At 36.6% G+C, this 14,262-nt stretch overlaps 2 protein-coding genes across 2 annotated transcripts; one reads left to right on the forward strand and one right to left on the reverse strand.

Annotated features, from left to right (window-relative positions):
• LOC147494959 (uncharacterized) lies at nt 1-3,280 on the reverse strand. Its single transcript, XM_086569452.1, has 6 exons — nt 2,998-3,280; nt 1,740-2,299; nt 1,282-1,474; nt 964-1,028; nt 612-822; nt 1-507 (listed from the first exon to the last, which is right to left on the reverse strand). Exons 1-6 carry the CDS (start codon nt 3,151-3,153, stop codon nt 151-153), a joined length of 1,542 nt encoding a protein of 513 aa, XP_086425578.1. The 5' UTR covers nt 3,154-3,280; the 3' UTR covers nt 1-150.
• Nucleotides 3,281-12,543: 9,263 nt separating this feature from the next.
• LOC147494960 (uncharacterized) lies at nt 12,544-13,193 on the forward strand. The gene is made up of 2 exons (XM_086568291.1): nt 12,544-12,577; nt 12,733-13,193. Exons 1-2 carry the CDS (start codon nt 12,544-12,546, stop codon nt 13,191-13,193), a joined length of 495 nt encoding a protein of 164 aa, XP_086424417.1.
• Nucleotides 13,194-14,262: the final 1,069 nt, after the last annotated feature.

Genomic DNA, 14,262 nt, shown 5'->3' on the forward strand with positions numbered 1-14,262 from the left:
TTGCAATGGTAAAATGCATGTCTAAATCAAGAGACAGAGGCCATATATAAATTCCCATTGTGGATTACAATATGGAAATATGAATATGCAATATCAAAGAAGTTGAGAAGAATTTTATTCTCCAATACAAATTAAAGAGGGCTTCCAGAGTTACTTTGTTAGATCGTCCCAATATTTCTTCTCCCTCAATTCTACTCGCTTTACAGATTCTTCCTTCCTCTTATCTATAGTTAGCCGAGTGCGGGGATCCATAGGAGATGGCAAATTGCATGGCATTGCATCACTAGGAGTTCTCACCATAGTATCCTCCATGAACTTCCTAACTAATCCATCCGCAGTACAAGCCATGGTCTCAGAACAGAACTCTATCGCTTTTGTAGGTTTAGTAGGTTTGTATTTTAAGAGCTTGGCATATTCGTTTAATAGATGGAACATGTAGTCATACACATAATCCATGGCCAAATCTTCGTACATGAAGTTTGTTGCTGCTTTTCCTATTTCTTTGGCCTGATAGAATACATGCATAAAAATTAGGACTGATGCTGTTAATATTAAATTGGAGAAAAATGACTAAATGAGTGCACATTTGTGTGTGAGAGTGAGAGAGTAACCTTTTCTGTATGCGAATTACCCCACTCCACAGCAAACTTAATAGATCTGCATTTGTCATAGTCCTTTATAGGCCAGTAATGTTGCATAGGTACAAGACCTCTTGTGAAATGATCATAGTACCGGGGTTTTACAATCAGAGTGACAGAATCACATGTCATTATGTATTTCTCACTAACAGACCAGCCCCGTCCTTCTATGTAGATCTTATATCTGTATAAAATTTTATGGAAAAAAGTCCAAAACCTTGGAATTTCAGTGAGAGAATGTTTCAAAACAATCTATAACCGAAAAAATGGATTTATAGTCTAAACTGAGGCTCGACGCAAGTAAAAGCTTACACTGTATACTTACCTGTGGATGCATTGGTCTGCTAAGTTGGATTGCTTGAAACCTTTTTTAATTTCAGCACCCCAATCCTGTAAATCTCTGGGTTAACTTGTGTATTTAAGCTATCTGACATATTGTAAGACTGTAAAAAGAGCATTTTCTATCATTCCACTATCTTCATATTAAAATTTTCTATGCAACAAATGGAGTCGTTAAGATTAATATCTGATCACATATATATTTAATTACAGCAGCGACTAATTTTTGTTATGGTTTTGCCATATGCAACAATGCACTTCACAACAATGAGTACGTAACTTAGAGTGGTTATTTATTTCTTACTTGAGCATAGAGACGTGCATTCCAGTCCACTTTGTCCGTGGCGTTACATTTGAGGAGGTCCTGCCTTGTCTTGGCAACTCCAGGGTTTCCTTTCCAGTAAGCAAATGGTTCCCGTTCTGTCCACTTAACCTTATCATTCCCTTCTTTGAGTTCCTCCAACAAAAAATCCCAGGGCTTTATATTAACTTCAGGCCTGGTAAATTTATGCAAGTATTTTTCAGTCAGAACAATGCATTTGGAAAAAAAATATTGAACAAGAAATTCCTTCTTTCAGGATTTGTAGGAGTTTCTATATAGTATATATATAGTAGTATTTAATTTTCTTAATACATACTTTTTTCTTTTGGAGAGAGTAAAGAAAATTTGCAAAAGAATAAAATGTATCATGAATAGAATTGTAACACACTGCAGGGTGTGTAGGGTGAAAAGAAAAAGAGAAAGTGATGCAGAAGCCTTACCAACCCCAGAATGACCAATCAGGAAACACAATGTCCAAAGTTGCATCATCTCCGCAATAACGAAACAAAGGCGGTGGAACTGTGGCATTGGGTCTTGTGTAAGAATCTTTAAAGATAATTGGAGTGTCATCACAATCAAACATTAAATCTAAATCAGGTAATTTTTTTGGGTATAACTTAAGTAGTTGTAATATGCCCCATAGGGTGAACACATCTCTTGTTTGGAACGCTTTGCTATATATTTCTACAAAAGCTTTTCCATTTAAAATTACTAATCTGAAATTAGCTGTTGTTCTTGCACTTTCTACCATTTCCATTGTGATACCCGTTTCTTTCCATGGCCGTAAATCCTCGTGCATCCAACGGAAGTAATCAGGACACATTAGTGACGGGGATTGTGGTTCTTGGTCTACAAGTGCCAAGTTTTCGGGACACGTTTGTGTTTGATTTGTTGTTGCGCAATTGAGAGAATAGTGGATTCTGGTTTTCTTTAGGTGAGGTTTATGGCATTCTTTGGACGCAAGGATAGATTCTGCTGATGATTCACGGGCTGCTATTGACTGCATCAATGGGAAATGTATGACCATAATGAATTTAGAAAAATAAAATAAGCAAATAACTCAACATGAAACCAGAATGAATAGGGACAAAAAAAGAGGCAATCTACGATCTCATGAACATAACACCAGAATAAGTTTAGGAAAGGAAAATTGTTGAACTAGTAGTCTAGTACATACACACAGACACTACACACTACGTTGTCTATATATACTTATATAGCAGGTGGACTATGCATGTCATCTCTGATTGTCTGTTACGCGACTAAACTTTTCAGTTTAAGTGTTTAACTATCTAAGTAGTAGGTGTTGGGACCTTGTTTAGGAAAAAAAATTGCAACTCATATTGACATTTTCTTCATCTGCATTTTGAGGAAGAATGCTCGTAATACAAGATGCGGGGATATGTACGTGTGATACTTCGAACTATGAGTTTGAGAGTGTCAAAACAAATTCACTAAAAAGAAATGCTACATTCATTTTTCACCAAATATTACGTAGGTAGTAGGCCATATGCCCATATAGTTCGCTGGACCTGCACATATATTAGTTAAAGTTTTGGCAATTGCGTTTAGAAGTCTATGCAATATTGTAGTTTCATGACCATGATGAACTGTGACAACCAATCAACCATGAGTAAAATACAAAAAGTTTCACTAAGATTATGTTTAAAAGTTAGAAAGTAGTGAAAGAAGACTTACAAAGTTGATGTGGTCGGAATAAACCAAGGTAAAAACAAAGAGAGAACAAATGAAGAGAAACAGAGCTGACGTAGTCTTCGTTATTCCAGTTGCTGCACAAACGTTTTTTAAAGGTCGACATATTGTTTCTGAAAAATGCCTGTATACCTGATCCATTCCAGTAAAGTATTAGCACACCTTTGCATTCTCTCTCTACTAAATCTGGACCTGAAACTAATCTAAAATAAAAATCAGACTCGATGTAACTAGTTCACGTCAGTCAATCGATAATTCCACTTGATTTGTTTTTCTTTACTATATTATTATTATAATCAAACTTGGAATTAGGAGTGTTTATGGGTTCTGTTTTTAATGGTTCCTACTAGACTGGGTCGGTTCTTTCGGTTTTGTTTTTTTATTATATTTAAAAACCTGGATCTATATCCATTAATTGAGTCGTTTTTTCAGGTTGTAATTATTGTTGTTAAATTTACATTTTTTATTTATTTATTATGGAATCCATATAAAAATTGGTTTTTAGTGTGGCACTCTCATAAGAAATAATGGTGCCAAATTCAATGGTTTTTGAAAATTACCTTAAAACATACGTCATATATAGAATATAGAATAAATACATGTACCATAATTATTAATTAGCATTAATACCGGTATTCATTAACCAATATAGACATGTGTTTATTAGTTAATATATACCGTGTATTAGTTAATTTATAGTTATATATGTAGATATTGACATTATTATTAATATTTACAATACACATGTCTAATATAAAACAATAAATCATGTATTTAATAATACATATTCACTATTATGCTATATATATTTAGTAAATTTTAACACCTAACAAACTAAAATTATATATTATAATATTTAAATTTGTCTTTATTTAGTAGAATATAATATTAAATTTTATATATTAAAATCATACTAATTGATTATGGTTTCGATTTCGATATTCATCGGTTTTTAACTAATCGGTTATAACTGTTTCAATTTTTTATCGGTTCGGTTTCGGATAATCGGTACCAAACAATGATCCCTTCTTTCATTAAGTTATTTAGAAATGAGGTATTAGACGAACCTTTTTAGTCTAAAACACGCCACGGGACTTTCCAATAGTGTCTCTTTCCAATAACAATTTCAGTATAAAACACGCCCAAGACTTCCACAGTCAATATATTATTTTGCTGCGTGTCAGTCTGTTATCAATCTTGACTTGCTGACTTGATGTTTTCGGGGCGTTTGGATAACTAATTTTGACTTGAAGCAGCTCATTGCAAAAGTTGTCCACGTTGATGACCTTTTTTTGTTTTGTTTTTTTAAAGTTGCTTTGCTCATGACGATTCGGTTCAGAAGAAAAATGTATCCTCTGTCCAATTAGGAGTTAAGCCGATAGACCATTTGATGAGCGTTCGTCAGCAGGGGACTTTTGCTTGGCCTGAAGTTGTACTTTAATAGTAGCCTAAGGTTGGGTGTAATGGCTCCCATTTCTTCAAAAGTGGAGAGAATGGTGGTGGTTTTTTTCCCTATCTCTATATAACTTTCCATGTATAGAGAGTATTATTGAGGAATAGAGAGTGCATTCCACGCGAATTGAAATGGCGTGGTTTGTAAATACCCAAATGACGCCACTTAAAGTGGCGTGGAATGCAAAATACAATTTCATACCGCTAAATTTGAAGTGGAGTGGTTTGCGAAGTGTCTCCACCAAATCACATGGTAATTATGAGGATAACAAATTACTATACTACTCCTACTACTTCTATTTTATTACGGATGTATCATATTACTCAATTTAATTTAATTTTGCCGTGTTTTTGCGTAATTAAAACAAAGTTTTCCAAATTAATTGACAATCATAAAATAAAACAAATTACATAACATAAAAAAAATATTTCATTATTACAAAACACAAATTAAAATGGCATGAAATAAACACAACACTTTCAAAAGATATTCAATTTCAATCGGAATCTTCATCGCATTTGGTGAAGTCTTGGTTCCTTGATACACTAGACATACGTGCTTGCATTTCCAGGTTAATTTGACGTTTCATCCCCTTATAATACATTTTTCCTTCTGGTGTCATATCTAAAGTATTTGTGCTCATGATTTTTTACTCCCACTCCAATCTCGCGAGGGTTGGCCATTCTCTTTATTTTTACCACATGAAGAATTTTTTTCACTAGATTCGTAAACTTCATAGGCTTTTTTCCCGCAGTCACGCGAGTTTTCAATAGCCTCCATCGCTTGTCGAGAATATTCTTCAATATTTTTCAGACTGGGCGCATTTTGTGATTTAGCTCTTTTCACTTGTTTTGTTTTGTCTCGCCCACGTACCCTTGTCGATGAAGAATTTCCTGGCATATCGGAATCATGTGTTGCCCCAGTCTCGACACCAATGTTTACCGACGCGGGTGATGTGAAATTCATATTGTTAATGTGAAATTCATATTTACCACTTTCGTCTTTTGAGAAATTTGGGTTTCTATTCTATGCCAATTGAAGAGGCATCGAATGGTTTTTTTTTTTTGGTTTTCATTCTGCGCTAGTCGAAGTGGCGTGAAAAAAAGTGGGTTTCAAACCGCGCTAGTTCAAGTGGTGTAGGATTGTTCAAACCATTAGTTCAACCAAACCTACTCTCTATTCGTACAACATTGTTATTTTGAGGGATAGAGATAGAGAGTGGCAGACCATTGGACTCAGCCTAAGTGTGACTGCCTCCTAAATGTTGTTGTTAACCTGCTTGCAGATCTCATCAAGCGCAAGCATTGGGAATGACTCCTTGATAAGAACATGCACCAACCTACAAGAACCCTTGTCAAAATACTTTCTCCGGTAAAACACCATTCGAGTTAAAGTTTATGCAATACAGTTATTTCTTGCATCTGTATATGTTGGAAAATACATTTAGAACTGTGGAAATCAAAATGTATAATAAAAACATATAAGGTGACAAGTTCTTACTAATTAGTATGTTCATTGTCGTGGGCAAATATCGTCAACCCGATATCTTGCGTTTAAGTTCATTATTGCAGGAAGAAGCGGGAAAAAAGAGGAAGAAGAAGGGGAATGGACACGCGTCAGGACATGATTGGGCACAACTACAGCTAAATGACTATATAAAGCGATGATAAGGAGAAAGAAAGGAGATTGGAGATTGATTAGAAAATACTTGTAAAACCATAAAAAAATAGTGAGAGAGAGAGAGAGAGAGAGAGAGAGAGAGAGAGAGAGAGAGAGAGAGAGAGAGAGAGAGAGAGAGAGAGAGATTTGTAACCATCATTAATGATGAATACTAAAGCTTGAGTTTCATCTCTGTCTTATTATCAACTCAATTTAAACTTATTCAATTCATTGCTGATCTTAGAAGAAGATTCTTGATTACTACATTGGCGCTGTCTGTGATTCAAAGACAAGAAAAGATCTTTCTTTTCTTCTTTCTTTGAAGATCGATCCCAAGGGTAGAAGTTTGGAGATACATAATAGTAGGGTGTTCAAGAAGATTCTGTTAGATCAGTGAAGTTGTGTAAGGAGATAGTCATTTTCTTGTCAAGATGCCTCCAAAGCGTACGACAGCAAGTAAAGCAATAATGGTTAATGAAGGAAGTACTTCTCGAGCAGCATCCAAGAATGAGGAGCGAAGAACAAGGCAATCAGTTAGTAGATTGGTAGAAGAAGTAGATGAGATATATGAAGAAGAGGTATCTTTAAAAGTCTTGTTGAGAAGGATAGAAGAATTGGAAAAGCAGAATAAAGTTTTAATGGCTGAAAATTAAACAAAGTTGTGAGAGAAGAGAATGAGAAGTGTGCAGTAGACGCTATGCATGAGAAAGATGGAGAAGAGTTGAGTTCAGGCACTCTAGTGGTGAGGAAGAGTCATTTCAAGGAAATAAGAAAAAGCCACCCTGAAAGTGTGCAATCGAGGAAGTCGACACCAAAGGTAGTGCAAGAGGAAGAGGTAAAAACACCAATCACGAAGGAAATGGTGCAGGAAATGATGCAGAGGCAATTTGGGGACCAGCTCCTAGAAAAGGTATCAGCCTCGATTCATAAATTGGTAGACGATGTAAGTAGAAACCCTTTGAAAAAGGAAGTAGAAAGGGTGCCATTACCTCCAAAGTTCAAGAATCCAAAGTTCACTCAGTATGATGAGACTACTGATCCCATGGACCATCTCTTTAGCTATTGACATCAGTTCTCGATATATCACGGCACGGAATATTGGGATTCTGTATTATGTCACTGAAATGGTTCTGTACAATTCCTGAGGGGACCATTGTGTGTTTTCGTGAAATCGAAGAAAGATTCCCCACCAACTACGGTCATGTCACCAGAGGGTGAAACCAAAATAGGTGTCAGTCTTATTCCAGTTGAAACAAGGAAAGAAGGAGTCATTGAATGATTTCTTGGCCAGGTTCAAAGCCGAAACTCAATCGGTGGAAAGGCTAGACGAGTCTGAAATGACAGCCGTCATGGCTTTCCAAATAAGTGTGATACTTGGATCATTTATGCACAAATATCTCTTGTGAAAGGAAGTTAAAAGTCTACAAGAGTTGTATGATAAGGCTGACAGAGATATTAGAGTAGAAGAGGGGTTAAAGGCAGCCACTATGCAAACAGTATTACAAGTATCAAAGACAGGAAAAAAGGATAAAGATAATGGAGATCGACGCGAGAGTCGAGACTCCTCGAGGTCAGATAACAAAAGACCTCAAGAGCATTATAGGAATCGGGAAAATCAACCACAACAAAGAAGGAAATATGACAGGACACTAAAAGAAGAGCTAGATCCCAGTAATTTTATCGCCATCAATACCATACCAGAAGATATATTAAGAAGGATCATGAAAGAAGATTTTGTGGTATGGCCAAAAGACACTCTTAGGGAGATGAAGGGCAAACCTTATTGTCAATTCCACAAGATTGAGAACCATGAGACAAATAGGTGTTTGCAGTTATTAAAAGAGATTGATAGACTGATAAAAGATGGGAAATTGAAAGAGTTCAAGGCTGACGTCCGACCCGCAGAAACGGCAACCATCCACGAGAAGCCACTTGGAGTAATAAACTTGATATACAAAGGAGAGATTCCACAGAAGAAAATCTTTCGAGATAAAATAAGGAAGATTTCAACGGTAAAAGAAGTGCTCGAGGTCAATATCGAGCCTGTTCCAGTAAGTCAGAGTCTGGTATCGGCTAGTATCCCAGGAGCAATTATGTTCGTACCAGATGACCTGTCTAAGGTGATGTTGCCACATGATAATGCGTTACTAATCACTTTGCATATTTCTGGATATGATGTACAAAAGATACTCGTGGATTGTGGGAGTTTTGTGAATATTTTATTTTGGAAAGCATTCACAGGAATGGTTCTCGATGAGACTCATCTAAAGCCTCCACAATTCAGTTTATTTGGGTTGAATGGAAGCTCTACCAAACCCGTGGGGAAAATAAAATTGCCAGTTAGAACGGGACCTCAGACAGTGATGACGAAGTTCATGGTCATAAAGCATCACTCAGATCACAATGCAATACTTGGTAGAAAGTGGATACACGATATGCGTGCTGTTCCAAGTACATTATATAAGGTAATCAAATTTCCCACTGTGTATGGTTTGCACGAAATTAGGGGGGATCAGTATGAATTAGAAAAGTATAATTTCGTCATTGTAAAGAGGATGATGAAGGGAAAAAGTCAAGACACTGGGGGTGTCTTGGAAGGTTCTAACTAGTACTTACAACAAGCTTTACCTAACGACACCGATATGCAGTTACATGAGTAGGTAAAGTTCACACAAGAGCTAAAGCAAAATGAAGAACCCCCCTAGGAAAGAAAAACAATAGAGACGGTGGAAAAAATTGATATTGGTACAGGAGAAAGTGAGCGTCATACGTTCATTGGTACAGAAATATCTGCCACTATAAGAATTGAGTTGATGGTATTTTTGAAAGAAAATTAGGATGTTTTTGTATGGTCAATGTCGGACCACACCGGTATCGACCCAGCTATCTGTTCACACAAGCTGAATATAGAAGAAAATACAATTCCGTCCATAAAAAGCATCGCAAGGTTAGACCAATGTACGAAGAAGCGGTGCAAGTCGAGATACAAAATATGTTAAATAATGGCATAATTAGAGAAGTGCAGCATTCTCAATGGGTGGCGAACATAGTAGTAGTGCCTAAGAAGGATGGTAGAGTTCGAATTTGCGTCGACTTTACTGATGTGAATAAGAAGTGTTCTAAAGATCATTATCCGATGCCAAGGATAGATGAGTTGGTTGATCGAATAGCTGGTTCCAAATTAATCAGTTTTTGCGATGGATATTCGGGATATTTTCAGATTCTAATGGCTATCATAGACTAACTATATAAAAACGGCATTTGTCGTTAATGGAGGTATATACTATTTCATCATAATGCCATTTGGATTGAAAAATGCTGGAGCCACTTATCAAAGGCTAGTAGAGAAGATGTTTAAGAAGCTCATTAAACGAATTGTCGAGGTCAATATCGACGATATGGTCATAAAGTCCATAAAAGCTAAAGATCATGTGAAGGACCTCGACACTATATTTCAAATTTTACGAGAGTTTAACATGAAGTTTAACCCAGAAAAATGTACTTTTAGGGTCATCTCTGGCAAATTTTTGGGGTACATTGTTACCAAGCGAGGCATCGATGCTAATCCTGATCAGATACGAGCGTTTCAGCAAATGCCATCACCAACAACTAGAAAGCAGATACGAAGACTGACTGGTAGAATAGCTATGCTCAACATATTCATATCCAAAACCTCTGATCGATGTAAGCCGCTTTTCAAGTTGCTTAAAAAGAATAATACATTCTGTTGGAATGAAGAATGTGAAGAAGCATTTTTCGAATTAAAAAAATATTTACAAGAAATGTCGACGCTAACAAAGCCAGATGAGGGAGAAAGTTTGCTTCTCTATTTGGTTGTATTAGATTTTGCTATAAGTTCGGTATTAGTAAAAGTTGAAAAAGGTGTTGAAAGACCAGTGTATTTTCAAAGAAAAACAATGCTCGAGGAAGAGACACGATACTCGACACTGGAGAAATATGCTTTGGCGCTATTATTCTCATCTCAGAGGTTGAAGCCGTATTTTCAAGCACACTCTGTTATTGTTATGATGAATCTCCTATTAAAGCAGACTCCGGCGAAAACTGCCAAATCATGAAGAATGTCGAAATGGTCAGTACTAATAAATGAATTTGGTGTCGAATACCGAAATTGAGTATCGGAGAAAAGTCAGGTACTGGAAGACTTCTTGGCTGATTTTCCATGTGAGGATGCTGTAGGAACCGTTATGGTTACATCGAATGATTTACAAACCGTGAAAACCCATGAGCAGCGGAATAAAGGGTGTTCACGATTTTGGTTAGAATCATACCTTCAACCAGCTGTGATATCTCTGAGAATCCAAGCTCTACGAATTAGTAACCTCTTGATCTTCTATTGTATTCATATCTTAGAATGGACATTGTGTGGGCAACAATCTACCAGCCCCTTCTTTCTCTCTTGGCCTCTCTCACTCACAAGATCAAAACTGAATTGGGAACTTGTCTTTCTTGAGAAAACCTAAGTAAGTCGGCCAGAGAAGAGGGGTTTCTTTATATAGGCTACAACAGGGACCATGAGGAGAAATTAGGGTTAGGTCTCCTGACGGGCTTGGGCTTCCCATGTTCACCTAGAACATACGACCCAAATCCATCAACAAATGGCTTATTCCACTAAAGGCCATTGTTACACTACCGCCCTAATCCCAAAATTACATTTATGGGCTCCATATTATATGCTCGTTGATCTCCCCGTGTTTAAGATATCGAATGCCCGTTGATTAAGTGAAGTTACTGACAACTATATTAATCAACTTCTTATGTCCTTGAGTAGTACCACTCAACCTCATTGTCATGTCGGATTAAATCTACCTGCAGGGTTTACATGACAATCCTTATGAGCTCCTCAAGGGGACATTATCAACCCAACTTCTTGCGGGTCACGGATTCCTTCTATAATCAACAACACACCTTACATACAATGCCATTACCCAATCCATCGAGTTTGTTGAGTCACAAATGAATCTCACTCATTGATGATTTAAAGCAATGTACAATGCACGTAAGTGCCCATTATTATATCCGGATTAAGAGGACAAGCATCCATAATAACAGAGGTGTTTGTTCTCTTATATAGTCAGTATAAAGATAAACAACCTTACTTGGTCCTGTTCAATACACACAAAGTGGACTAGTGTAATCATGTAGTCAAGATAGACTAATACCAGATTATACTACAACCGTACCAATGGTTTGTCCAAATCCATCTAGGTTGTGAATGTTTACTTATACTTTATAAGGTACTGATGATATGATCTTCTATGTGTCACCACACACCATATCATCTACAATATAAAGTATTAGACGCATGCATATAACTAATAACATATATAATATGCATAATATTTGCCCATATGATTCTCATTCAAAATATAAAGAATTAGAGTTATTACAAAAGTAATGCTTTTAGTATATAACCCTATCAAATGCTAGTTGGGGAATGGAAGAGGAGGAGTTCTCAACGCCGCAAGAGCCCGAGGATATTATCGATACAGATGATCCATGCATGGGCTGGAATGAATGGTTGAAAACTGTTTGTCGATGGATCATCTGGGAGTAAGGGATGTGGTATCGGGGTTGTATTGGTTACACCCGAAAATCAAAGGCTCGAAACAGTAGTAACGTTAAGATTCCATGCATCGAACAACGAGGCTGAGTACGAAGCATTAATCGCTGGACTCGAGATGGCCAAATCTCTCAAAGTAAAAGAATTATCAATTTTTAGTGACTCAATGCTTGTTGTCGGCCATATTAATAGAGGATATTCCACAAAATGTGAGAACATGGTGGATTACTTGAGTTTTATAAAAGCTAAGTTGAGGGACTTTAGTAAAATAAGGCTTCATCACCTCAATAGAAATGAAAACAGGCATGCATACGCCCTAGCTTATGTGGCAGCGATGCTAGAAAACACGGAGGGTCGCACTTTACACATCGGGGTCCAGGAGAGTCCAAGCATCAATGTCGACAAACCAGAGGTTATGGAAATCGATACATTGGGGGCGTCATGGATGGAAGCATATATATCATACTTACTTTAGGGTAAAGTACCTGAGGACAAAAATGAAGCCAGGAGAATCAAGTCTGGAGTGAAAAGATATGTATTGATTGATGATGAGCTATATCGAAAGAATCTAGGTGGTCCACATCTGAAATGTATATCACATGAGGATGCACATTTAATCATTGCAGAACTCCATGAAGGAGAACGTGGAAACCATTCAACTGGAAGGTCATTGGCAAATAAAATCACGAGGCAAGGATATTTTTGGCCCCATATGCGAAGATATTGTCTTCGTTATGCTAAAAAGTGCATGCAATGCCAAATACATGGAAAGGTTATACACGTTCTAGTTGAGGAGTTGCACTTTGTGTCGAACCCATAACCTTTTGCGTTATGGGGCATGGACATTGTCGATCCTCTAGTACCTGAAAGAGGTAAAAGACGATTATATTCATGCTCACCGTCACAGACTATTTCACCAAGTGGGTAGAGGCCATAGCCTTACAGCACATAAAGGAGCAAGATGTGATAAATTTTCTTTCCGAAAGAGTAATATGTTGATATGGGTTGCCATATGTCATTATATCAGATAACGGGCCACAGTTCGAGGGAGGAAAAGTAAAAACTTTCTTGGAATCATACAAGGTGAAGCATTTCACACCAGCACCATATTATGCTCAGGGTAATGAGCAAGCAGAAGCAACAAATAAAACCATTATGGATAATCTCAAGAAAAAGCAGGAAGAGAAGAAAGGTCTTTGGGTGGATGAATTAAACAGCGTTCTATGGGCTTATAGAATGACACCTCGAACTGCCATGGGTGAATCTCCTTTTACATTAGCTTATGACATGGAAACATTAACCCCATCAGAAATGGTGGTATCGATATCCATAACCAAAGTCTTAACGAAGGGCCAAAATACTGAAGTAATGGCAGCAAAAGTCCTCAATCTCAAGGAAACAAGAGATCAAACAAGATTAAGACTCGACACATACCATCGGCAGCTCAGAAAAGCTTTCAATAAGAAAGTGAGAGAAAGACATTTTTAAGAAAATGATTTGATCTTGAAAATGGTTACTCAAGCAACTAAAGAGAAAGGGGCTGGCAAACTAGCAACAAGCTGGGATGTGCCTTACATCATTCACAAAGTGGGAATTAATGGAGCTTACTACTTAAAAATGGCTGAAGGTGTAATATTACCAAAACCTCAAAATATAAGCAATTTGAAAGCATTTTATCAATAAAAAATATTCTAAATATCATGATGTATTTTTTCGAAGTTATGCATTCTATAAAGAGATTGTTATTTCTAAAAGCAATATCTATACAAATATTACAGATCCTCGTATCTCTAGAATTATATGTTGATAACAAGTCAAACAAAAACCCTAATAATCTATAGATCCTCATCTCGATACTAGGTCAAACTAAAACCCTGGTGATCTGTAGATCCTCATCTCGATACTAGGTCATACGAAAACCCTGGTGATCTATAAATTATCATCTCGATACCTGATAAGAGCTCAAAACTATAGTTTAAATCTTTTAATAGTATTTCTATTTAGCCAATTATGTTATCAATAATATAAGTTTATCACTGCTTACGTGCTTTTGAATATTTCACATTTCAGAGTTGAATAAATGTAAATTCGTTACTAATTAGGCGCTAAAAGGAGCTAAAGTGATTTCTAGAGAAGTTCCATGAAGAAAGCTCAAGTTTAATGGAGAAAAAGCCCTTAAAAAGCCCAAGTCAAAATTGTTAAGTGAAAGTCAAATCGGATTAGAGAGCTGAAGAAAAGTCAATAAAACTTCAAAAGGTCATATCTTTAAACTCAGACCTCGGATTTGGGCCCGTTTTATATCAAAATTACCGGCTCAGAAAGCTCTTTCCAATGGTCCAAGCCTTGACTAGATCTTAATAGTATAAGTTGGTGAAAATATGTGCTACAATAACACGACCAGAATTAAAAGTCTTGGATTCAACCAATTGGGTTATAGACTTGATTTATAGGTCCATAACCTAGCCTAAAAACCCATGCATGATTTTGTATCATTATATAAGAGAATAAAAACCTTAAATTATCTCTCTCTCCCATTAGTTTAGTTTTAATTTAGCTC

The sequence above is a fragment of the Coptis chinensis genome, chromosome 6 (genome assembly GCF_015680905.1).
Source record: "Coptis chinensis isolate HL-2020 chromosome 6, ASM1568090v1, whole genome shotgun sequence".
Lineage (NCBI taxonomy): Eukaryota > Viridiplantae > Streptophyta > Magnoliopsida > Ranunculales > Ranunculaceae > Coptis > Coptis chinensis.